The sequence below is a fragment of the Psammomys obesus genome, unplaced genomic scaffold, assembly GCF_907164565.1.
Source record: "Psammomys obesus unplaced genomic scaffold, mPsaObe1.curated_primary_1811, whole genome shotgun sequence".
In the NCBI taxonomy this organism is placed as follows: Eukaryota; Metazoa; Chordata; class Mammalia; order Rodentia; family Muridae; genus Psammomys; species Psammomys obesus.
In genome coordinates this window covers 4,971,919-4,996,527 of record NW_026591643.1, presented here as the reverse complement: position 1 = coordinate 4,996,527, position 24,609 = coordinate 4,971,919, and the positions used below count along the sequence as shown (strand labels likewise).

The following is a 24,609-nucleotide window of genomic DNA, read 5'->3' as shown; positions in this document are numbered from 1 at the left end:
CTCAGGACTCCACATGCGTGCTTGCATGTTCCCACATCGGCACACCACACATAAGAACAGTCACATGTGTGTGCACACACAGGGAGGGAGACAGACCGACAGATAGACATAGAGACAGAGACACACAGAGAGAACGACACACACACACACACACACACACAGAGAGAGAGAGAGAGAGAGAGAGAGAGAGAGAGATTAAGCTTTCCTCCAGGAAGCTATTTCTGACTCCAGCCTCCACGCTGAGCTAGGTGTTCTTTCTAGGCCCCATTTACTTCACTCTACAGGAATATCCATTCTGCTATATCCTAAACTTCTAACTCCCCTAAGAGAATGAAAATTCATGTGTTGGTTGTCTAGAAGGATGAAACCCATGCTGGGCCTCTTAAGATTTAGCTTTCCAGCTTCAGTTCCCTTGTCTGTGAAGTGAAAATGATACAGATATCTTGAGAGCTGACATGAGTGTTAAATGATGAAAAGAGTGCAATGTGACTGATAAATAGTTAAAGCCCCCAGTGCGTCCTAGCAGTTAGAATAAGAGGATCTTTGGTGTGGCAAGATAAGCCGTGGTGTAATCGTGGCGTGGCACGAATATTGTGGGGTAATCAAGTGCTTTGTGGTTGGATTGAAGGCCCCAACACAGGAAGAAACGCAAGCGCAAGCCTGGTAGTATAAATCTGCTCAAGAACCTGTGGCTGGTAGCTCATAGGTCCCAAGGATGAACTTATTGTCATTAATTTGCTAAATAGACAGTTTCCAACCACCCTCTAAATCTGTACCTCTGTAACCACACATAATGAAGCTCCCGGCCTCATGAGGAAACTTTCTTTGTTCAGTGGTGGCAGTTAAAGCAGAAACTCACAACTGGTCAAAGTACAGGTAACAAGTATCTGTGGAGCACTCAGACACAAGTGGGGCATCTTTATCACACGCTTCCTCTCAAGGTCCAGGGACCAGTGTGGAAGAGGTAACAGAAGACTGCAAACTCCAGAGGCAAGGAGGATGGAGGCAACAGCGTTTTCCTGTGGACATGTCAGGACTGTTGTACTCAAGAACTCATAACAACTGTGGCTGCCTGCATGAGAGCTATATAAGATCGAGCCAGTCAACATTCTAGCACAGATGGGGAAGGGGCTCATGAGCCCTATGACAAGCTATTGATGGTTGGCTTCTGGGGGAGGGAGAGTCCATCTTCTTTAAGGATCTGGTTCTTGGTAGGTCAACCATGTTCTAGTAGATAGCCCTGAACCTATAAGTGTATAGTCAGCACAAATTGGGCTAGGAGGGTTATAAGGAAATAAAATAAAATAAAAGAATGCCAAATTGGGAGGGTGGAAACTTAGTGGATACAGATAGGAGGAGTAATACAGAATGAATGCAATCGAAATATATTGTATCATGCCTGAGGTATGAATATAAATATACTAGAAAAAAACTAAAAACCCACTTGAACCCAGAAAAAAAGAACAACAGCAGGACTTAATCTTTTTGTGTTGTGAACTATAAAACTTAGAAAAACAAAAATTCACATATGCACAAAATACTGTGGACTTTTTATAGACTCGGAGGCCATAGCTCCAAGTAAGAACCTACAATTAGATATAGTTCGAAATTTCAATGACTGTTTTTGATATACTGTCCTGGTTAGCTTTACTTGTCAACTCAACACAGCCCAGAGTCATCTTAGAAGACAGCTTTGAGTAAAAGCTGAGTATAGTATAGTATAGTATAGTATAGTATAGTATAGTATAGTATAGTATAGTATAGTATAGTATAGTAAAAGCTGTCCTTCAGCCAGCTAGCAAGCAGCAGCCTCCGAGGTGGCCCCGGCTCCACGTCGCCCATGTGGCGGGTTCCAGTCCCTTGGTCAGAGGAAGTGCTGTGGAATAGCAGGCAGGCTGACTTTCTTCTTTGACTTCCCTCTGTGATGGACATGACCTGGAAATAGAACTCTTTTTCCTCTAAGTTGTTTTGGTCATAGCGTCTTACAGAAAGGGAACTAGGACATAGGCCCACAATCCAAAGCTCCCACAGGTGTTTACTAAGAGGGAACTGCTGACGGAGTTAATTTAGAAATAAGTCAGATTCCCCCATCATCCTCAGTGAATGGCCATTTAAAGCCTCGGGTAAACCTTCCCTGCCCATCACCTTCAAGAAAAGTGGACTCTCAGCCAGCTAAAAGACCTTGGCTTTTGCTGACATGGAGGAAACAATGGCCCAAAGCCTTCTCCAAGTGACCAGCAAGAACTCCCACTGTCTCCATGGGCCATCCTTTCCAGTGTCCTCACACAGTTCAGTAAAAAAAAAAAAAAAAAAGCCCTAGTTTCTTCCAACTCTAAAACAGGGACAATGTGATTCTGAGGTGTGTAACTGCATTCTGCTTCCTGCTACAGCACTTTTTAATTAGATATCCTGAGGCCCTGGAGATCAGAGTACTCTCTTGTAATGGTGCATTCCAGAAAAATCGCTGCCATTGGATTACAGTAAAGAAAGGTTCTTCAGCCATTAGGCACTTTTCACCTGGGCCTGTCTGGGCTGTTTTTGTTATTTACAGAGTGAGGACGAAGTGAGTCCTTCCTAAAGGTTATCAATGAGGTGAGTAAAAGAAGAGTTTAATGTGTCCTCTCATGTGTCAGAGGGCAAACTTCGGTGCTCATCTTCCTACTTTGAGACAGAGTTTGTTCACCACTGTTAGCCAGGCTAGCGACCCCTGCCCTGCCCCCAACACACACCATGAAGGCTTTTGAAGAGTCTCCTCTTTCTGCCTTTAATCTCCCTAAGGGGGAAGATGCTTGAGCTATTGCAGTCTACAGCTTTTACATGGGTCTGGGGATTTGAACTCAGGTGTCAGCTCTGTGGGGTAAGCGTTTTACTCAATGGACCATCGCCACAGGCCCCATGATTATTCTTTATATGTCATTCAACTAGATGGTCATAGGAACAAGGACTCAAGTCCTGCTCTTTCAGAGTCACATAGTTTCTGATATGCAGTAGGCACTAAATATTTAGTGAATGAAAAATATGATTTTTTTAAGTTTAAAAAAGACTGGTTTTTAAAAGGAACTCCATTTCCTGTGACCTTCATGGAAAGTCAATGAGAATATCAAATTTCTAAAGAATAAAGAAGTGCAAGGGAGCATTCTTCTGAAACAGCATTAGAGTCTGTGACACAATTTGCCAAGTACTTGGGCACACTGGGTCCCATAAATGTAATAACAATGTCTTCCAAGTGCCTTTGAATATGGTCAAAGTCAAAGGCAAAAATAACAGAACCAGCCGAAAGACAGCTAGGATCATTAGCTGCTATTTGAAACCCAGAGGCAAACAGACATTAAGCTCCCGGAACCAGTCAGAGAAGAGCCATCAGTCAGCCATGGAGGCAAGGACAGAATTCCAGATCCACATGAGCTGAGAACTCCCAGAATATGCCGCCTGCCCCTCATCTCTCATCTTCTCTCTCTCCTTCCCCTTCCTTCTCTGTCATCAAAACACAATCTTGGGCTGGGGAGATGACTCAGTAAAATAAAGGCATTTGCTGCCAAGCATGACCACCTGGGTTCGATCCTCACGGTAGAAGGGAACTAATTCTTGCAGGTCATCCTCCATCTTACACGCACACACACACGTACATACACACACACTTAATACAAATTAATTCTTGGAGCCAAGGAGGCCCACAGGTCACCATTTCCAAGTCCCTTACACTAGGAATGGGGAGACTGATACATTGAGAAATGAAGCAATTGGCCAACAGCACAAGTTAGTTTCCAAGCACAGTGTTTATTATCAAATCTCCTTAAGAAGCAAAACATTTTCCTGAACATTAGTGAAAGGAGGAGACAATTTTACAGAAAGCCCGGTGCTTCACTTTTTTGTTTGTTTTGTTTTGTTGATACAGGGTTTCTCTGTGTAACGGCCCTGACTGTCCTGGAACTCACTCTGTAGACTACAGTGGCCTACAGCTCACAAAGGTCTGCTTGCCTCTGCCTCCCAAGTGCTGGGATTAAAGGAGTGTGCCACCACCACCCAGCATCCTTTGTTTTTTTTTTTTTTTTTTTTTTTGTTTTTTGTTTTTTTTTTAAGTACAGGATCTCCATGTATCCCAGGCTGGCCCTGAGATCTGGTTGACCTCAAGCTTAGGTTCCTCGTGCCTCCTCTTCCTGCAGCCTGAGACTTTAGGCTTTCACTGTCATACCTGGTTTAGATGGTGCTGGGCATCAAGCCCAGGGCTTTGTGCATGCCAGGTGAGCACTCTGCCGGCGGAGCTGCATCCTCAGCCTCACTCCATAAATTTGCAAGCTCAGGAATGATTTTCTCAAATTGGTAGAGGTCTGTAGCCAGCCCTGTGCTAAACTGCTTTTATATATGTTTTCTCTTCCAGCTTTCTAACTACCCCCTTTTCATATCCCTGTTTTTAGCTCCCTCTGTTTTTATAGGTAAGGAAACCTAGACTGGAGAAGATGATGTTATTTCTCTGAGGTTATATGACCGGGAATCACTTTACTAACTCTGGCTACAGTACTGTCTGTGGTTCTGTGGTGTTGGAATGAGTGGGGGCCTAAGGCTCAGAGAAAGGGACGCTGACTGGGAAGTGCATCTAAGGCTCACTTTATAACTCCCAGTGCTCCCACCCATCTACACCACAGTGACAGTTGATGTCCACAACACAGTCCAGGAGGAGAGGGAGGACAGTTTAGCATCTACTGAATTCCCAGAACACTAATAGAGCAGAGACTCTGAGGACGATGGAGGGAGTGTGGGAATGGGCACCCCCCTTGGTCCTGTTGAGACTGTGAATAAGGGGAGGGCATGTGAACTCAGGGTTTCTCTAATCTGGGCCTCACTGGGGTGGGGGTGTCCTGGTGTAACCAATTAATAATCCCGATTAAGGGAGCTCCTGTAGACCTGTGGCAGCGGGACTACAGAATGGCATGCCTGATAAGGTCATCTTCCCTGCTCTGCCTCCTTCCAGCTCACAAACTGGCTCTTTGGGATTTATTTTTGCTATCATGATATTTTGCTGTTTCCCCCAGAGCAGTGTAAGAGGAATCAGCACCAGTTCCATCTACCACGCTATTACAAAGCTCAGGGAGGCGCGGGGAGTGCACAGACCTCTGAGAAACGGCTCATTCTCAGCTCAGACACCCAGTTTCCTCATCTATAGGGTCAGAGTAGTGATGATATTCATTCCACAGGGTGGAGAATAAGGAAGAATGATGTCTGAGAGGCACAGATCCTTCAGAACCCGTTCCAGATATTGTCCATTTATCTGCTAATTAAATAGCTTGAACAGGCACCACTGGTTATGGGGGATGATGGGCCAGATAGCCTTCTCAGTCCGTTGATTGTGTCTCTAAGACAAGGCCAGAGGGAGGGGGTAAGGAATTACTCAGCGTGGAGGAGCATCTCCCATGTGCTCGCCCTTGGGCTGATGAAGGAGTTGTGCTCCCATGTGGAAAGAGCGTTAACTGAGGTGGATTCTGAGCATTGTAGGAGCTGACTTTGCATACATCAGCACAATCAAGGCTTGCAATAACACCGATGACAGCACCATTGGCCCAATGTTACAGATAAGAAATTCAAGTGAGAGAGTTCTTCCTGGTTTGCTCAAGGTCACAGAGGTAATAAGGAGCAGAAATTTGAAGTTGGAGATTGTCTCGTTGCTCTGACACCATTTTTACATGCAAGTCACATGAGTCTCTGTGACCATGAATCACTCTTTGTAGATTATATTCAAGGCAAGATAAATACCTGTCTCTCTCCTGTTGTCTTCTGTTTTCCGTGCTTTCTCTTTTTCTCCTTCCTCTCTCTTATCTTGCTCCACCCACATCAATATTGTCGCTGTTATCTACCAGTCTTAGAGGAGACTGTTTCCCTTTTCTCTGCTGATATCATTTATCCCTCCTGACATTTGCCGAAGAGACAGGCTATGGTCCTGCAGCAGCAGTGACATCTCTGGTTGCTAATGTCCTTGCTGCCAGGAGTCTTCACTCTGGGATGAGCTCCCTGTGACACCCAGCATCAGACAGCGCTGAGCCCCTGGGTCCAAGCTAAGAACTCCAGAGGTCCCCCAAATCCTCCACATAGGGGATTCTCTTACACACACACACACACACACACACACACACACACACACACACACAAAACTAAACCTCTACTCTGTCTTTCTACCACAAACTGTCAGCTTACCAACCAGGAATTGTTCGTTATTAACCTCTGAGTTCTCACCTTAAACTCTCTGAAGAAAATGTTCCCATTTGTAGGAGAAATGTGGTCTCAGAAGTGATGATGGCCCAATTGACATCACTGGACCAAGCATCTGGGAGGCTAAAAATCAGAGCTCTATGATGGGACTCTCCGGTCCAGAGCCTAACTCTCTCTGTAAGTGTTCCTGACATCTTGAGGAGATTGCTTCCTGCAGTCTCAACATCCTCTCTGTTCTACCAGGAAAACGACAACAGTGCTGATGGTATCTCCTATACTAGCTGGGAGAAGGAGTGAGTGATAAAAACATGTGATTAAAACAGTACCGTTCAAAAAACATCAGCTACAGATAATTCTTTAAGTCCCACAGGAAATGTATCTGAAATTAAATTAATCTCTATCACCTCCTAAGAAGACATTTCAGTGAGTTAGTGGGAAGGAGAGAAGCTCCAAATAACTATGAAATAGAAAGGGGCTTTTAAAGATTGCAATAAAAGAGTGGGAAGTTACCAATGATATTCTGCCCTTCTAGGTGTCACATGCTTCATTCGGTGCATAGGACATGAAATGCACAGAGTGCGTGTAAAACTGTTGTGTCCTGAACCTGAAAATGTAGCCCACGGGTTTGAATAGCTAATTCCAAGCTGATGAGACTATTTCGGGAGGGTTTAGAGACTTAGGAGGTGGGGCCACTGAACAAGCTTCTTGGAATCATACAGTCTCAAGTTACTTCTTGTTGCACTCTATTTCCTGGCCAGCCATGACTTTAATTCCTGGGCTATGGTGTTATGACAGACTTCACTTTCTGGAATTGTGAACCCAAAACGATACCCCACCCACAACTCGTTTTTGTCAGATATTTTGGTCACAGCAATGCAAAAGTCAAACAAACAAAGATCAAGTTAAACAAGGAGTGTATGTCAGCATTTGTAAGTTGTGCTAAGCCCAAAATACAAGCACAATTCTCTTTCCTGTTCTGTCTTTCCAGCTGCCCAAGTGAGTGCAGATTTCTAGAAACATCCAAACTAGAAGGGTTAGCTCAAGTAAGTCATCAACAACGAACAACTAAAAACGGCTTTGGTGCTGGATGTGAAGCTGCTTTGAAGGTTGAATCAGGAGGATCATGAGTTCAAGGTCAGCCTGATCTGCACATCCAGTTCCAAGATAGTTGGTGCTACTTGGTGAGATCTTGTCTCCGAGAACCCTGATTTGGGGCAAAGCTCAGTAGTGTGAGCTCTTATTTAGCCTGGGTTCAATTTCCAGCAAAGGGCATATGGCTTTAGCAAAGAAAAAAAGGGGGTGCGGGGTGGGGAGCGGTGGTGATGCTGTAATTGCAGGAGAATACTGTTCTAGCTCAGAAGAGGGCAGTATGTAGCCAAAGCCAAACAGGCACTCATGATTTCAGTCCAGGGCCTGAAGGCAGTATAGCCCTCAGGAACCCAGGCAGCTTGGGTTTCCAAGAGCTTATTTCTTGAAAGACAAACACATCTTCACACATGAAATAGGATTCTTGAGGTTTGAGCACTGTCTTGTCTGCTTTCTCAGAGAAACCTCTATGAAGTTAAACAATAGCACAGCCTCCTTCCCAGATGGTGTCCAACGTTTGCAGAAGAAAGTGTTTCCTTTTCTTCTAAGACTGTGAGCACAGAGGCTTCTGCCTAAAGCAAAATATTCTTGAAAACAACCTTTGCACAGAAAGAAAATACTGGAAATGGGGTTCTTAGCTCCTGGGATTCATTTATCAAAGCAATCACAGTAATTATAATTAGAACACAAACTAACTGAACGATAAGCATGAAATACATTTGCAGAAAACCTGAACTGCATGCAATTAAGCCCTGTGTGGTGGCATTTCAAGGCATGCCATTAATACATGGGGGAGGAATTGGGCAGAGTCTCTTCTTAAATACCTTGCTCTGGTTCCATTAAAGACTTCACTAGACGTGGAGAGGAGTAATAAAGATGCATAGCACGAACAGCTACATGCAGAGCTGCAAGACGGGTGTCAAAGGTTCACCCAACTGGCTACTTAAGACATCATTCTTTGATGCCTGTGAAATATGTTCATTGGGCATAAATTTAACTCAGATCTGTGTAAGAGAAGGGGAAAGCTTCAGGGAAAGTAAAGCTTCAGTTCTTTGCCTCCATTTTGGTAATGTGTTAAACTACAGTGTTGGAAATCTTCCCATGGCTTCCCATTACTCAGAGGAGAGAGACTATTCTTTTAAAACATTTCCTTCTTTTACTCATTGACTTATTATGTGCTGCGGGTTGCCACAAATGCCACAGGCACCTGTGAAGATTAAAGGACAGCTTGCAGGAGTTGGTTCTCCTCCTCCATCATGTAGGTTCCAGGCATGGAAATCAGGTTGTCAGGCTTGGTGGCAAACACTTTTACCAGCGGAACCATCTTGGCAGCCCAGATAGTCCATTCTTGTTAGTCACCTCTCCTCGCTGTGGACTATCTTGGCACTGCAATGTTTATCTTTATTTTACCTTGACTTGCATGATCTTTCCTTTTCTAGACGATGACTCCTTGAGGTCAGAGATTTCATCTCTTTATCCTGGGTCTCTAGCATCTAGCATACAACCAAGCAGCAGAACAGGTGCTTGGGAAATGTTGAATGAAGAATGACCAAGTACATAGGAAAACAAGAAAAGAGCCAGCAAGCCACCCTTTTGCACCTAGCTCAAAGCCACTGCAAACAACCCTTCTCCTTTTCTACTTCCCCCTTGTGAGTCAGCCATTGCATTCCTGGGATGGCAACCCAGAACACTTTTAGGGAAAAGACAACTTCAGGAGAAGCAATTCAGGTTGGAAGAGATGCAATTGACATGTGGCAGTGACAGGGCAAAAGCTCGTTGGATCTCCTAAAAACAGCCCATTTGAACAGAAGCCCCGTGTTTTTCCCGTGATCCTCTTTAGGAGAGTTGGTGTCCAACGACAGACTTCAGACCACGTCCTCTGGCATCTCCCCATATTAAAAAGTATGAAAAGACTGTTTATAGAGTTGCCATGTAACCTTCACCCACTTCCCCCAGCGGGACATTAGTCTTATTACAATTGACGTACCTACTTCAGACTTATTTTCAAATGCACCTATGTTTACAAACTTTACACTTCTGATAAAAGTTCCTTGCTGTCCTCCATCCCTGAGACCACCCGGGCCCAGGCTGATCTATCCCAGGACAGGACTTGTCTCCTGCTAGCACCTGTGTGACTCACATTCATCTCTTGCGCAGAGCAGGTGACGGACAATCGTCCGCATACACACTTAAACTTGTAGTCAGCGCGTGTGCAAGCGGCAGAAACGTTTTAAGGCAGAAAAGCGGAGCATGAAGCATCTAATAATTTACAGGCCAAAAGTTGGCCATTTTCCCCAATTGTGAATTGGCAAACCGGCTAATTGCTCCAAAGCGACCCTGGAGTCAACCTGTGATCGCCAGAGAGCAGTTTTTTGGGACCCCCATCTCTTCACCCCTGGGCTGGGGAAGCTGGAAGGCTTCCTAGTGCTCCCAGGGCTCCTCCCGCTGCTACCCCTACTTTCACCCCTTTCTTCCCTAGGGCTGGACTGTTTCACCCCGTCTCCAGGCAACAGCCAGGCGCGCCAGGCGGGACGTCATTTCCTGAAGAGCCCGCGGGGCGGGGGGACGGGGAGGGGGAGGGGCCAGGGGGCGGGGCCAAGTCCCGGCTGGCGACGGCGACGGCGACGGCGTCGGAACTCGCTGGAAGACTCGGTCCAGAGCTGCTCAACAGTTCGCAAAGTCCAGGCTCAGGGCCTCGTGGCTCCGCGTGCGCCCGGGCGGCGCCGGGGCGCGGGGAGCCCGGGCTGCTGCACGGCGGGCGGCCCGGGACATGCCCCGCTCCCCACGCCGGACGCCCGCGTGGCTCCTCTGGCTGCGACTGCTCCGGACTCTGGCGCTAGATCGACAGGCGCCCTAACTTCTGACTTTGGGGTCCCCCAGCCATAGGGAAACAGGCATCTCGGCTGGGGGAGCCCCAGGCATGGTGTGACGGGGCGGGCGGCGTGGCTGCGTGCCCCCCCCCCCCGGCCCCGCGTGGTCCCCGCGCCTTCCGGCATGTAGCTGCTGTCCCCGCTGCCCACGGCCTCCAGCCGCAGTCTCCGCGACCTCCGGCCTCCAGCCGCCAACTCTCTGTTCCCCGGGATCTCTCCGCGGTCCTCGGGATCACAGCCGCCGTCTCTCCGTCCTCCAGGTCCCAGTTTCTCCCCCCTCTCCTCCGGCCCCCTGCCCTCGCGCTCCTGGGACGCCAGCCGCGTTCCCTGACCTCGCCCCGGGATCCAGCCGCCGCTCCTGCGCACCCCGCCCCCCACCCACCCTGCAGCCGTCGTCTCCGCTCTCCGGCCCGTCTGGACTGCAGCCGCCGTCTCCGCGTCCACCCCAAACCCAGACTTCGGCCGTGACCTCCGCGCCCCCGGGAAGCCAGCTGTCGCGCCGCCGGCCGCAGGTGCAGCAGCCGCCCCGCGCCGCGCATCCCGAGTGCGGCCGGGCCTCGGCGGGGAGATGAACGCGCAGCTGGACGGCCTGTCGGTGAGCTCGTCCTCCACCGGCTCGCTGGGCTCGGCGGCCGCGGCGGGCGGCGGCGGGGCCGCGGGGCTGCGGCTGCTGTCTGCCAACGTGCGCCAGCTGCACCAGGCGCTCACGGCGCTGCTGAGCGAGCCCGAGCGGGAGCAGTTCACCCACTGCCTCAACGCGTACCACGCGCGCCGCAACGTCTTCGACCTGGTGCGCACCCTGCGCGTCCTGCTGGACAGCCCGGTCAAGCGGCGTCTGCTGCCCATGCTGCGACTGGTCATCCCGCGCTCCGACCAGCTGCTTTTCGACCAGTACACCGCCGAGGGCCTCTACCTGCCCGCCACCACCCCCTACAGGCAGCCGCCCTGGGCCGCTCCCGACGGAGCGGGACCCGGGGAGGTGCGGCTCGTGAGCCTAAGGCGCGCCAAGGCCCACGAAGGCTTGGGCTTCAGCATCCGGGGAGGCTCGGAACACGGCGTGGGCATCTACGTGTCTCTAGTGGAGCCGGGCTCCCTGGCGGAGAAGGAAGGGTTGCGGGTCGGGGACCAGATCCTGCGCGTCAACGATAAATCCCTAGCCCGGGTGACCCACGCAGAGGCGGTCAAGGTAGGGTTGTGGTTTATGGGAGTGATAGAGGACCGGACAGGCAGTCTGGTGCTTTCTCGTCTCTTGCCCTGTGCTGCTGTGTCTTACACCAAATCGCTTGACCTTTCTGGTTTCGGTTGTGTTTTTGTTTTGCCCCGTCCCTATTTTAAAAGAGGAAAATCTAATTTGTGGCATAGGTAGGTGTTCTGAGCAGAGAGGAAGTGGCTATTCTTGTCTGGGGTGACCTAAAGGCTAAGGCGCACACACACAGTTTCACACAAATGTTTGCTCACAAAGTGTGAAAAAGGCTGTGTGAATCTTAGGGAATCTTAGGATGGTTAGAAGAGAGCCCCTGCGTGGGGTTGAGTTACGGATGGGTGCTTACTGCCGCTGTGCTGTTCTCTGGATCCAGAAAGAAAGTTCAGCTCCACTGCTAGTGACACAGGACGAGGCTGGTGGCCTCGGAGCAGGGGCTCACCCTGCTAGTTGTGGGCTAGCTGGTACATTCTGAAACGAGCCAGGCCAGAGAAGTGGCTCCTAACTTTGTGGGAAACTAGGCTGCTGCCTGAACATCAGAAATGAACCCCGCAGTCTCATGAAAGTGTGTGTTTTTTCGTGTTTCTGCTAATTGAGAAAAATAACCTCGTCACTACCAGCTAGTAGGAATTTAATCCTGTTGTCTGGGGGAGCATTCACTCATGCTAATCTTATCACTCAGGGTGAGCGAATGCCAGCCAGTTGGAGTATAAGATAGAGTGGCTGGTGGGTGGATTCAAGGATCTTTCTCTCATAAGTATTTAGCCCAAGCCCTACTGCTTCTCACACAGGAAGTGAGGAGTTTGAAGGAAAGGAATGGCAGCTCATTCTCTGTCCTCTGTGGAGAAATATTTTCCCCGAGTTTGGGTTAGCCTTTGAGCCCCTCCCCCCTCATCCTCGGGTCTCCTGGGCCACCTCACGGTTGTGCCTGCTGCTGGGCAGTTCGCAGGCAGCCACAGTGCAGGACTGTTTCGGTGGCTTTGCGGCTGCCTGCATGTGTGTGCACCTTGATCACCATCTGTCTCTGGCTGTGGCCTGGCTTGTTTGCTTCCTTATTCAAGAACCCCTTTTCTGGAGGTTCCTGAGGCCCCTGAAATTTTCTTTCCAGTTTCTAGAGAAAGCCTAATGGCCTTTGATTATTCTGGGGGCCAGCAGACAAAGCTCTTCAAGGGTTTTCCATTTTCTCAGGCTCCTCCTCCCACATCATTCTCTATCTTGCATCCCATCCCATATATCTACAAAGAAATAGTCCATTAGTGTTGTCCTAAGAGGTTCAAAGTTCCCAAAATGATAAATTTGTGCTCTAAAGAGACATGATCCAAATGTCATTTAGAAACACTGATTCAATTTTAGTGGCAATTCACACAGACTGGAGCCACTTAATCATCACTAGGTGAGAGACTTTGGAAAGGCCACCTGAGCATGAGAAGCACAGGCTCTTCCTCCAGCTTGCACCTCAGATCTGGCTGTGCCATTCAGTTTCTGGCATCGAAGAGATCATGATCTGGACCGTATGTCTCAGCTTCCCTGAGCTGCTTCAGGGTGCTGCTGAGCTCTGGCTCAGGGGAGCACCTAGCTTTAGCTCCTGCTTGCTGCTTACAGAGAGGACCTCAGCTCTCCAAGCATAGTTTAGGAAGCCAGCAAAAGAACACTTGCTCTGAGGTTGAATGCGGTAGCACAGGAGCATCCTTGAAGTGTGACATCTGTAAGCCAGGAGCTTGTGAGAGCTGAGCTGTCCTCTGCATCTGTCTTCCTCCTGATGACCACCAAGTGATTCTGCTCTAAGGGAGTCCCACTTCTAACCAGTGTCAGACATGTGATCTTGGGACCCTTCAGAAGCATCAGGCAAAATGAGTATTGTAGAATCCAAACCCCAGGTAATGAAGGGGCCAGAATTTACAGTGGTAACATAGAACAGAGGACACCACTATAGGGCTGCAGTCATGTGCACATGAACAGTCAGAACGTATGGAGAAGCGTTGACACATTGGTATGATGTGCAGAAAGGCCCTTCTCTGAGATCCAGAAGGGGCTCCAGTTACTCCAGGAGACACAAGCGGCCATTGCCTAGGAATTCTGCATGTGGGCTCCACCAGGAGCTATGGGACTCAGAGGGCTCAATGGTCAGTGTGTGCGGATGCTAGCTGGGCTCCAGGCTTCGTTCAGTGTGCCTGAATTTTCTCCTTGTGTATTGTTTCCGTCCTAGGAGACCCCCCACTCCATTTAGTAGAAGATGCCTTTTCAATTTTAAAAATCTATATTTTTCTTTTATGATGCAGAAAGTAAGTGAACCTCAGAACTCTCCCAGAGGAGAGATTACTTGTATATCTGCATATACAACACAAATAGAAGCCAATTAAATAAACTCTAAGAATCAAAGTGTTAGGACACCTGTGCATCAGATGGAAGCACAGTTTTTAAAAGAGGGTTCAAGTAAACAAAGTTTACCAAGCTTCCTTTCCTGACAGATCTTGAATTCAGTGATACCCTAAGCAATTTGCTGAGGATTTTATCCTGTGCCCAACCAACAGGGTTCCCATTCCTCTCTTTAAGTCCAGTTATCAAATCAGTAGTGACAGGTCCAGATTAAGCAAGGCACTTTCTATTTAGAATTATGTTGAAATGTTTGATTTTTGAGACAGGAGGAAAAAAGCTATTTGGGATGGACAAACTAATAATTTTTTTTTTTTTTTAAAGTGGGTCTTTCAAAGGTCTTCAGCCAAATATGCTAGATCAGTCTGTGGGCCACTTGCGCACACTTGCTGTGTGTGACCTTGGGCGAGTCTCTGATGTTATCTGCTCCAGGCTACATGAATCCCAGGCTGTCCAAGGTCCTCTTCAGCTCTGGGAGTCTGTGATTTGCTGGGAATGTGCTACCCAAAAGGCATGTAGACCATCTGATCTACTGTTTTCTTGTTCTTTTGGAATTGCCTTCAGTTAAGGCAGGAAGAATTGGCTGAGGATCGGGAAAGGGAAGCTTAGCACCCCTGGGTAACTTTGTGCTAAGCCAGGAAATCCAGGGGTAACACGCTGCAGGAACCCAGCATCTCTCAACCCAAGAGCACCACCCTAGTGTGAGTCCAGAGCGAGTGGGAATTGCCAGCAGGACTGGGGCACAAACAGCACTGTCTTGGGAGCACTGACGATCTAATCCACTCACCCACTCGCTTTTTCAGTCCCATCCTAATGTAGGTACCAGCTCTTGGGCTATCCAGGTCCTGCTGTGTCGTGTGTGCATGCGTGCATATGCGCTCACAAGAATTGCTTAATAAAAATTAAACAGCGTCATTGCAGCCCCAACGTCCCCACAGGTAAATCTGAATCATATTAGAATCTGAAATGTTCCAGGTGTTAAGAAGTGTTTGTGGGCCCTTCCAATTAATTACAGCTATCACTTTCCCTCTTCCTTCGCATAATAACCCAGCAAGAATCTGTCAAAATTAATACATATCATTACATTTGGTTCAGCAGGTTCAAAAAAATGACACATTTGTCATTTTACGTTGTCATGGCTAGTGAAGCCACTATAAACTCTATCACTTCCAGATTTGTATCAGAAGCCTGGTTTCTTGCACCTGGTTTCTGGGCTCCAGTTGGAAACCATGGGCACACACTGTCTCCTTTCTGGCCTTTCAACAATTCTTGGTTCTCATGAATCCTGTCAGCCATGACCTGCAGAGAATCTCCAGGAGAAAGTCTGTGTCTTTAATGCAGTCTCGTATATTTATTTAGCTCAGACTGACACTCGGGGCTTTAGAAGACAATGCTTGTGTCAGGCAAATCCTCTTGCAGCTGGTCATTTGCTGTTAACTCAAAGCAGTGTTTTTTCCAGTACTGCCTTTGTATTGAAGCACTGAGGGTCTGGTAGGTTTTTTGCCTTCTGACTTGAAGCTCGACATGCAAGATACCAAATCAGCCTAGTGCTGGTTTTGTTAACGTCTGACACCCCCTTCTGCTCACAACCCCAGAGCTGTTTATGCCTAGCCTCAGGTGCTCAATTGGATGGAGCTACAGAGAGAAGTGTAGAACCCCTCCATCCCCCCCAACACACACATCGTAGGCTTTTGTGTGTGCTGCTTGCCACCTTTGCCTGCAGCCACAGGCAGGAACTCAGCCCCACAAGCACCTGTCAAGTGCAGGCAGCCCATGTTCTTGCCTGTCTGCTCATGCATGTCTCCTTGGATTCTTAATCTTCCCTCCATCCTGCAAAGGGCTTTGCATAGAAGCAGGCATTCAGAGAGGATTAGGGCTCCAACTGGCTTTCTAGTAAGGCTCTTTTATGGCTTCTGGTCCCCATTGCTTAGGGACATCACTCTAGTCCCCAGCCAGGACCAGAGAATCTGATTAGAAGAAATGACATTAAATGGCTGGAAGTAGCTGGAGGCTGAAATACCAATCTTTGCACGCCCATTCCTTTTTTTTTTTTTTTTTTTTTTCTTTCCTTTTAAACCTCCAAGCAAGAATGCAAGCTGGAGTCTGAGCTCACACAGATGTCTAATTGTGCTGCAGGCTGGGGTGCTTTCTAAAAGTTTCAGGGCTGCCACATTCCCTTTTGCTTTCTTAGCCAGGCACGTGCAGAGTGAGAGAAGCACGCCTTCCATTCCTTTCCCTGCATTCTAGGTGTCAGCCACAGGCAGCAGGTGAGAGAGGGTGAGAGAACTCTTGTGTGTGTGTATGTGTGTTGCCATCAGGTGTCCTAGTGCTCCTTACCTTACTTTTTGAGACAGGGTCTTTCACTGCACCTAAAGTTCAACAATTTGGCTAGACTGACTGGCCAGTGAGCGCCAGGAATCTGCCTGCATACCCCCCTCCCCAAGCTGGGGTTACAGTTACAGATATTCACTGCCACGCCTGGCTTTTTACCTGGGTGTTGGGAATCCGAACTTGGATCCTGATGCTGTGCAGCAAGGCTTTACTCACGGAGCTGCCTGCCCAGCCCTTGAGAGCAGTCCTACGTCGATAGCGAAACGGAGGAAGATGAAGATAAAGATGCCCTCCCCACGCCCCAGCTCCCAGCCGCTTATAGTACCCCACGGTGCCTCTCTTCCTGGAGCGGGCTTGCGGCGGTCGCTGCGTGTGTTCACACAGCCTCATTCTGTAGAGCTCAGGGTTGGCATCTTCTGCCTCCCACCTTTGCTTTGCTAGCTCACTCCTCAGAGAGTGTCTGCAATGTGCAGGTGTCGTTTCATTGCCCCCAGGGGAGGCAGGCAGGCAAGGAAGATCCTCAAAGGCAACATCAGAGCCCCTCTGAGAGGCAGGCAGGTGTCTTAACTTGAACCTGACAATGGGGGCCATTTGAAGTTACTCAGAGACCCTTACCTCAGAGCAGAGGGACAGGTTTCAGCCCATCTTGTTGTCCACTAGAGGCATTTGTCCTCTCATCCTCTGAGCCACAAACCTGTGACTTTGGAGGTCTCAGATGAGTAGGACACAACTCCTGCCCTTAGCTTGTCAAGTAGCAGGGCAAGCAATTCAACTGTGGCATCCTTATGCCGTTGCATCCTTGCCACCATCTTGAAAGCAACACACTCATCCCATGCCATCTTTCCAACCCTTGAGCCTCTTTTGGTTCCTTTGAGCACACCTGTCACCACAGATGGACCATTCTTTATGTTTGTCAACTATCCACCTTTCCGACACATATAAGCTTTGTGACAGCCAATACTGACTGTCATGCTTGTTCCCATAGCCCAGTATGCCTCCTATGGCTCCTTGTAGTTCCTTCAATAAGCGACTGAACCTTTGGTGGTTGGATAGAATGATGTCCTGACCCCAGCTAGGAAAGATTCCTTCATTCCTGAGTGTTGAATTCATGTGTAGGAAGTCCATGTGTAGATACTGACTGGAAAGCGATAATCTGTTGTGTGTGCTTTGCATGAAGCTGCCTGAAGAAACTCAGTCACAGATCAATGAAACCTCCCACTTGCCTCTTGGTGCTGGATATGCAGTGACTGACCATTGAGAAAATGTTTGAAGCCCTCTACTCTTTTATTTAAAGACTTTTTTTGTTTTGTTTTTTGTTTTTTGAGATAGGGTTTTTCTGTGTAGCCTTGGCTGTCCTGGACTCGATTTGTAGACAGGACTGTCCTGGAACTCAGAGATCTGTCTACCTCTCCCTCCTGAGGGCTGGGATTAAAATTGGGCACCACCACTGCCCGGCTTATTTAAAGACTTTTAAAAGCCATAGTATATGTCTGGGGAGCCTTTTCCACCTTCTGTAGCTCACAAACACACTGTGAGACTCTGTTGGCAAGTTAATTTATCACTTTGCTCGCCTTTCTAAAGCCACATTCCCAAAAGTGGGTTATTTTAGCAGTGTGATTGTGTCTCTGGTTCCCAAATAGAATCGTTTATGCATTCTCATGCAATCAGTGAGCCAATTTGGGGTGAAGTTCATCTGGCTTTGGGGCTTTTATTAAAGCAGTTTTGAGTTTCAAGAAGCCCCAGCACGCACCAGGCCTTCAGTAACCACACCTGTGCTTTAATGCAGCATCCTTGAAAGCGCAGACGTGAATCCATTTCTTCTCTTTTCCAGTCCCAGCACCTTTGCCTTCTTCTCCTTTGAGAATTCATGTCCCTTCTGCTAAATTGGCCGTGGCTGTGCTTCGGCTGGCAGCCGGCTTCCTGCTTATTCTTCCCTCCCTATCTGACTTTGCTAATATCAGCATCCTCTTGACTCAGAATGCGAAGCACACACGTCAACCTTCCCCACATCAGTCCCAAGATGGCCTTGTTCGTGGGTTCTAAAGCTGCAGGCTGCAAGAAGGGACATGGGAAAATGGCATCAGGAAGGGCATTGGCAGCTAGGTATGATGGCACATGCTGCGGACCCAATTCCCCAGAAAGGTAAGGCAGGAGGATCATGCATTTGAAGCCAACCTAAGCTTCACAGGTAGAGCCAGGCCAGCCTGAACTTTAGGAGAAGATTGTAAATTAAATAGACAAACTAACTAACTAATTAATAGGAAAAGGGGTATTTATAAATATCTAGAGTCTAGTGCTAACTTGTTCATTACAAACATTAAGCTTTGAGAGTTAAGATTTAATAAAGTCCCCAGGCAAGGCCAAACCACACCCACACTGAAGTTTGGGAAATCCTGCTTGCTTCAGGATCCCCACCTTTAACATTTATCCACACACAGACTTACCCAGAGGTGCTGGGGATGTGCTCAGTGGCTGGGGTGCTTGCCCCATACATGAAGCCCTGGCTTCAGTCCCCAGGGTAACGTGAATGGCGACGGTACTCACCTCTAGCCTCAGCATGGAGAAATGGAGGCAGAAGAATCAGAAGTTCAAGGTCATCTTTGGCTACAAATGGACTTTAGGTTCCTGGGCTACAGGAGACCCTGTCACAAAAGGAAACAGCAAGTTAGGCCCACCCAGCTGTTCTCAGAAGTGAAACCAACCCCTTGACCATTATTCTAGTGTGTAAGATCAGCTTATACATGGCGAAGTCTGTGGATGGAATTTGGATGAGAGCCTGGATTCACCTTGGGCAGGCCTCCTTGTCTCTGTGACTCAGACATCCCTGATACTGAACAGAGCTCATGATCCTCACAAGCATGTCATTCTTCTTATATCATTGCATAGTCAAAGTTTGAAAAACTCTGGTGGGAGTCCCACTGCAAACACCATGGTGAAAAATAGAATCAATGGCTCTGATGTGGCTTTGAAAACCTTTTAGTGTGCCTGCTTAATTATTTGGGTTTTGTTGTTGTTTTTGCTTGTTTGTTTCGCCTTGCTTTTAAGCACTGTTGGAAGGAAGCAGTGGGACTTGGAGCCTGTGCAGTTGCGTGTGGCTGTTTGAATTGCAGAGTCATGTGCCGATGTAGCCAACATCCCCACATTTCTTTTAAAACGCAGTGACTCCTATCTGGCTTTTGGTATCTGCAGTTTTGCTTTATAGCCACAATAAAGCTGGATAGATAAATGGAACTGGGTGTTCCCACCTGCCTTTTGATTATTTTTGTGTGAGGCCTTAAATAACAGGCGGCTGATGAGACAGATGCATGGCCTAGCAGCCCAGAGAGGCTAGTCTTGTCCCTGGTCCTGCTTCTGAGCATCCTTCACTGATGGACTCCCCAGGGGTTCCCATGAGGAAGGAGAGGAGGCTGCTATTTCCAGAGCCCATTAAAGCAATTAATGCAGGTAAGAGTTTGATTTGATAGCACAGACTTTTTGTACTTAAGGAAAAAAAAACTTGTAGTTGATTTAAACCACATCTGAGATGGTATGCAAGGCCTCTTTAAGAGGTTTCTGATTAAGAAATGTGGTCTACCTTTTAGAAGTTCATCCCCCATGTAGCTATACAAGATTGTACTCAAATATTAGGATAGAGGCTTTCTTTTATGCTCTTTATTCTAGGTCAAATGGGGGGGGGGTCCTTTGTAGTGCCTAGACCCAGCTTCTCCTCCTTTCTTTCCTTTCTCTCCTCCTCCTGGCGAATACCAGCACTTTCATAACATCTTCTCTTCCTGGAGCCCCAGTGTCTCCCTAGTTCTTCTTCTCCCAAAAAATATCTAAGGTGAATACATGTGGATTCTTCCCACTCTTCCCTCAAATGTCTGTATTTCTACACATTTTCTAGCCTGGCTGTCCTGATAATCCTTCTGACCCTAACATGCTGATGCCACCCATCAGTAGCCTTGACCTGGCATTTCTTTGCCAGTCTCATATGGGGATGGCTCCAGCCCCAGTACCATAGGAGTGGCCAAGCCTGATCCTTCACAAGGCGTTTCAGAACATAGTCGTCATCATCATCATCACTGTCCCCCTCAAAGTCTGCCCCTCTGCTCTTTCTTCCATTGTGTTTGGCACTTGTCTGCTCTAGAACCCTGCTCTTGAGTTGGAATATCTCAGGGCAAGGGTCAGACTCTTTAACTTGGCCTCTAGGATGCTTAACCTCATCTGTTTTGCAGACACTTTTGTTTAGTTTTATTTTCCAACTGGCCCCAAAATATAGCCCACACATGACCAAACAGGTAGCATATCCCACAAAACAAAGGCTTGTTTCTGTCCACCCTTTGACCCCCACAGTTACCGTTAGACCAAGCCTCAGTGTGTCCCCCACAAGCCTGTCTGCACCGTGCTATTGCTTCCATCTGTGGGAAACCGTCTTATCCCACTCTCCCCTTCCTCAGTGGATCAGCCTGCTTCAATCCCACCACAATGTGGAAGTATTTCCACGTTCTTCATTCTTCACCATAGGATAACTGACATTGAGTGAGGGCTTACAGCGAGCCTGCGCTGGTTGCACTATCAACTCCTTTAAATCTCACAGAAGCCTTTGCAGTTTGTCACTTGCCTGTCGTCATGGAGCAATGCAGGTAAAGTCATTTAGTTGTGTAGAAGGGTCCCTACGTCCATCTTCATGGCGTGAGAGCATGATCAGAACGCTGGGGGGTCGAGCAAAGCTCCGTCTGTGCTGCTGTGAGGCAGCCCCACAACAGATGGGGCGAGTCCCAGAGCAGAAGCAAGCTTCCTTGACCAGCAGGGTGGCAGAGACGGTTGACAACCCACTGCTGGAGCCAGCTCTGGCAGCAGAGCCCAGCTCTACACTATTGTGGTGGGTCCAGCATGCGTCTTCCCTTTTTCAAAACAGATAAGGGCTGGAGAGATGGCTTGGTGGGTAAGGGTACTTGTAGTCAAACCTACCAACCTTTGTTTGGGTTCCAGAAAACATATGGCAGGATAGAACCAATTCCTGAATGTTGTCTTCCGACCTCCACACATGGACCCAAGCGCTCGCACAGTAAACAAACAAACAAACATAGATGAAAATAACAACAAAAATCATGAGCCATCAAGATGGAACAAAGTGAGTCCAGGTCAGCCAAGGCTACACAGAGAAACCCTGTCTCAAAAAATGAACCCCCTCAAAAACAAAGAAACAAAAACAAACAAACAAACAAAAAAACCAAAAAAAAAAAAAAAAAAAAAAACCAAACCATAGAAGCCATCAGGCAGTACAGACAAGTCACTCACCTTCTCTGCCCAGGTTTCCTCACCTCTGAGTGTAGGTGTGGGTGGCCATGTGGGTTGAGGACGGGCTGCTTGGTGAGTCCACAAGGCTGTGTTGAGGTCTGTGTACCTACTAACTATTGATCTTTTTGGAATCAGAGAAGATGTGAGGTGTGTAACACACAGGATGCCTGTAACACTCCTGGAACACACACTAGCCAGCGCCACCAGCCCCAAGCCACCTGGAGCTTGTGCCCACATGACTCTTGCACATGCCCAAGGGAGGGGACTCAGGGTTAGGAGGAGGTGACTGGCTAGGAGCGCCTAGAAGAGAGTGAGGCTAGTATTTGAACCCAGTTCTGCCTGCATCCAGAGCGCACCCTCACCTCCACGGCCCTGCTCAAAGCCTTGCTCTAAGAGGAAGGCTTCTGTGAGCGTGCGCGCCTCCCCGAGTTTCGTCCTGTGGAAATGACTGTGTAGCCATTTGATGAGGAAACCTACGAGGAGGAGAAAAAAGGTTCTGGCCACCCTGCCTGTTTTGGGTGTCTTGTATTTGATGGTAGACTTTTGGGATAAGAGCCACACTGTATCCCCCACACCCGTGTTTGTTTGTTTGTTTTGCGGTGGGGCGGGTGGTAGTGTTTGGTTGGTTGATTTTGTTGGGCTTTGCTTTGCTTGAAACCAGGTCTCTCTATGTAGACCAGGCTGGCTTTGAACTCACAGAGATCCTCCTGCCTCATTAGTGCTGTTTTTAAAGGTGTGTATCGCTCTACCCGGCTTTGTCAGGGTTTATTTTGTGCATTGTCCATGAAACTTCTGTGCTAGATTGATCCCTCTCCCCCATTAGAGGAATCCAGGGTCTGGCGAACCATCTCATGTGGTACATTCCCCGAGTTCATCCACACAGCTATCAAAACAGGATCAGCAGACTCAGAGCCTGGCCCTGTGAAAAGCTGGTGGTCACCCACCATCCACTCGTGTGTTTGGGTTTTGTTTTTTTGAGACAGGGTTTCTCTGTGTAGCCTTGGCTGTCCTGGACTCACTTTGTAGACCAGGCTACCCTCAAACTCACAGAGATCCACCTACATCTATCTGCCTTCCTGAGTGATGGGGACCAAAGGTATGCACCACCAGGCCCAGCTCCCCTGCTTGTTTGATTGGACAACTCCAATGAAAACATGGAAAGAGTTGTCTGCCCGGGTCTGTTGAAAACCGGTAGGCTAGCAAGATGCCTCAGCTAATAGAAGGGCTTATATGGAAACCTCACCTAACAATTCCTGAGACCCACATAAAGGTGGAAGAAAAGAAGAGAGTCCATCATTTTGTTCTCTGATCCCCATGTAAACGCCCACACACACTTTAGACACTCACACACAGACAATGATAAATAAAATTAAGTCTTAAGTTCAGAAAAGCACATACAGAAGAGAAAAGGCTGAGGCGCCCGGAGCCCAGCGGTGAAGAGCACTTGTTGCTCTGGCAGGAGACCTGGGTTTGGCTCCCAGCACCCATGTGAGAGTTCATAGCCAGTCCATAACTGCGGTCCCAGGGGGTCAGTGCCCTTTCCTGGCCTCTGCACCTACTAAGCATGGATGTGTGCACACATACAGATGCCGGTAAAACACGCAAAACTGATAAATCTGAAAAAGAAAAAAGCAAAGGTCTTAGAATTGTAGGTAGCCCCATCTACCAGAGAGTGATCCCTGTTTATGATTTGACTCGTGTTTCCAGTCCCCATGAGCACTGTTTTGGGAGTCTTTGCTCCTTTGCTGTGAGCACCTTGCTGTTTCGGGAGTCTCTGCATACCTCCCTGTCTGGCTGCTGTTGTGCAGTTGTCTGTCTGCTGCTTTCACCCTGTAATGTATTATGACAGTTCTTCCACCTTGATGAATGTTTCTAGAATGTGATTTTTAATAATCACATAATACATCGAAAGGAAGATGCGTGATTTATCTAACTAATTTCCTCTTATTGGACAGCTTGTGTTTTCAGTGTTATCCATGTTTCTGTATTCCACATTGTGGCACATTAATCTTTAAGTGCTTCGCTAATAATTCCTTAGGCTATCTCTCTGGAGGTTGGCTCAGGGGAGAGGCATAATTTTCAGACTTTTGATAACTGTGACCGAACTGCTCTTATGAAAGAAATTGTGTTTTGGTAGCCCGTCCTACCCACATTAGCAGCATGCAAGAGCCCTCATTTTTAATCATCTGTGCCCACACTAGATGCTGTATTTCTTTTTTATTTTCCAAGCTGGTAGACAAAACAGTACCCCATTTTCTGTGTCCATGGTTTGTGGATGTGGATGTGTTCATGCTTTTTGATATGTAACTCTTATTGCTATCCTGTCGATTTAATCACAAGTTTTGTATTCGATGCCATCAGCTCTAGCAATCATTTTTCTTTCTGACAAATGCTGGATTGGCTTTTAAAAGATGGCTGATAGTCCCCCTTGCATTCAGATTCCTCAGGATGAAGTTGAATTAAATCGGAAGCCCGCTGCCTTTTCAGCTGAGAAAGGTCAGCAAACAGTGAGGGCTGAGGTTGTAACAAGTCTAGGAGGAAAATCGTCCCCCTCCACATGTCTACTCCTGAGAAATTGACATTGATAGAAACAGACTGTGCTTTGGACATTGATCCCAGGCCATAAAACACTCCATTGCAAAGCCACTGAGACTCATCTCGAGCAATTGTATTTGTGATTCCCTGAGAATCGCTACTTCTTCCATGAGAGGGAGAGAGAGAGAGAGAAAGAGAGAGAGAGAGAGAGAACAAAAAGACAAATTGAAACCCCATGTGAAAAGCAACTTATTCAATGATAAGGCACATGTCTCGTGTGCAGCTGGAGGCTCACATTGAAAAGGAATCAGTGTCTTTCTGGAAACTTCTCTGCCTTCATCTTGGAAGTTGTGGTCATAATCGCCCATGGCCCCCTTGCAGATCCTGAGAGTCTTTCCAAGGTCAGGGTGTCACCTCCCCCAACACATACCTTGTTTTGCTTGTTGATTTGCTTTTAATTCTTTTTGAGCAGCAAGTGCGACACACCAAGTTATTAGGGCTGATGACAGTGAGGAACGGGGCTTCTAGGTGTCAGGTCTCTACCCCTTCACATGGAGACTTTGGAGGGGAAACACTCTAAGGAAAGAGGGAGGGAATGAGCCCTTCATTAGGCTCTCCTGAAAGGCAAATCTCTTTTCTGTTTTTGTTAGCATATATTACACATAGTGATAGGTTTCATTCTACAAGACTATAGTCTATTCTGGTCCTATTTACCTTCTCATTCCCACTGAC

The 24,609-nt window shown here is 47.8% G+C and overlaps 1 protein-coding gene across 7 annotated transcripts in view; it reads left to right on the top strand.

Annotated features, from left to right (window-relative positions):
* The first annotated feature begins 9,898 nt into the window (after positions 1-9,898).
* Positions 9,899-24,609, top strand: part of Whrn (whirlin) — an 86,867-nt gene continuing 72,156 nt past the window's right edge. For all 7 annotated transcript variants that reach the window (XM_055611592.1, XM_055611590.1, XM_055611589.1 and 4 more), the window contains exon 1: positions 9,899-11,343. In XM_055611592.1, the coding sequence (XP_055467567.1) occupies positions 10,726-11,343 (618 nt within the window). In that variant the 5' untranslated portion in view covers positions 9,899-10,725. The remainder of the gene's footprint in view (positions 11,344-24,609) is intronic.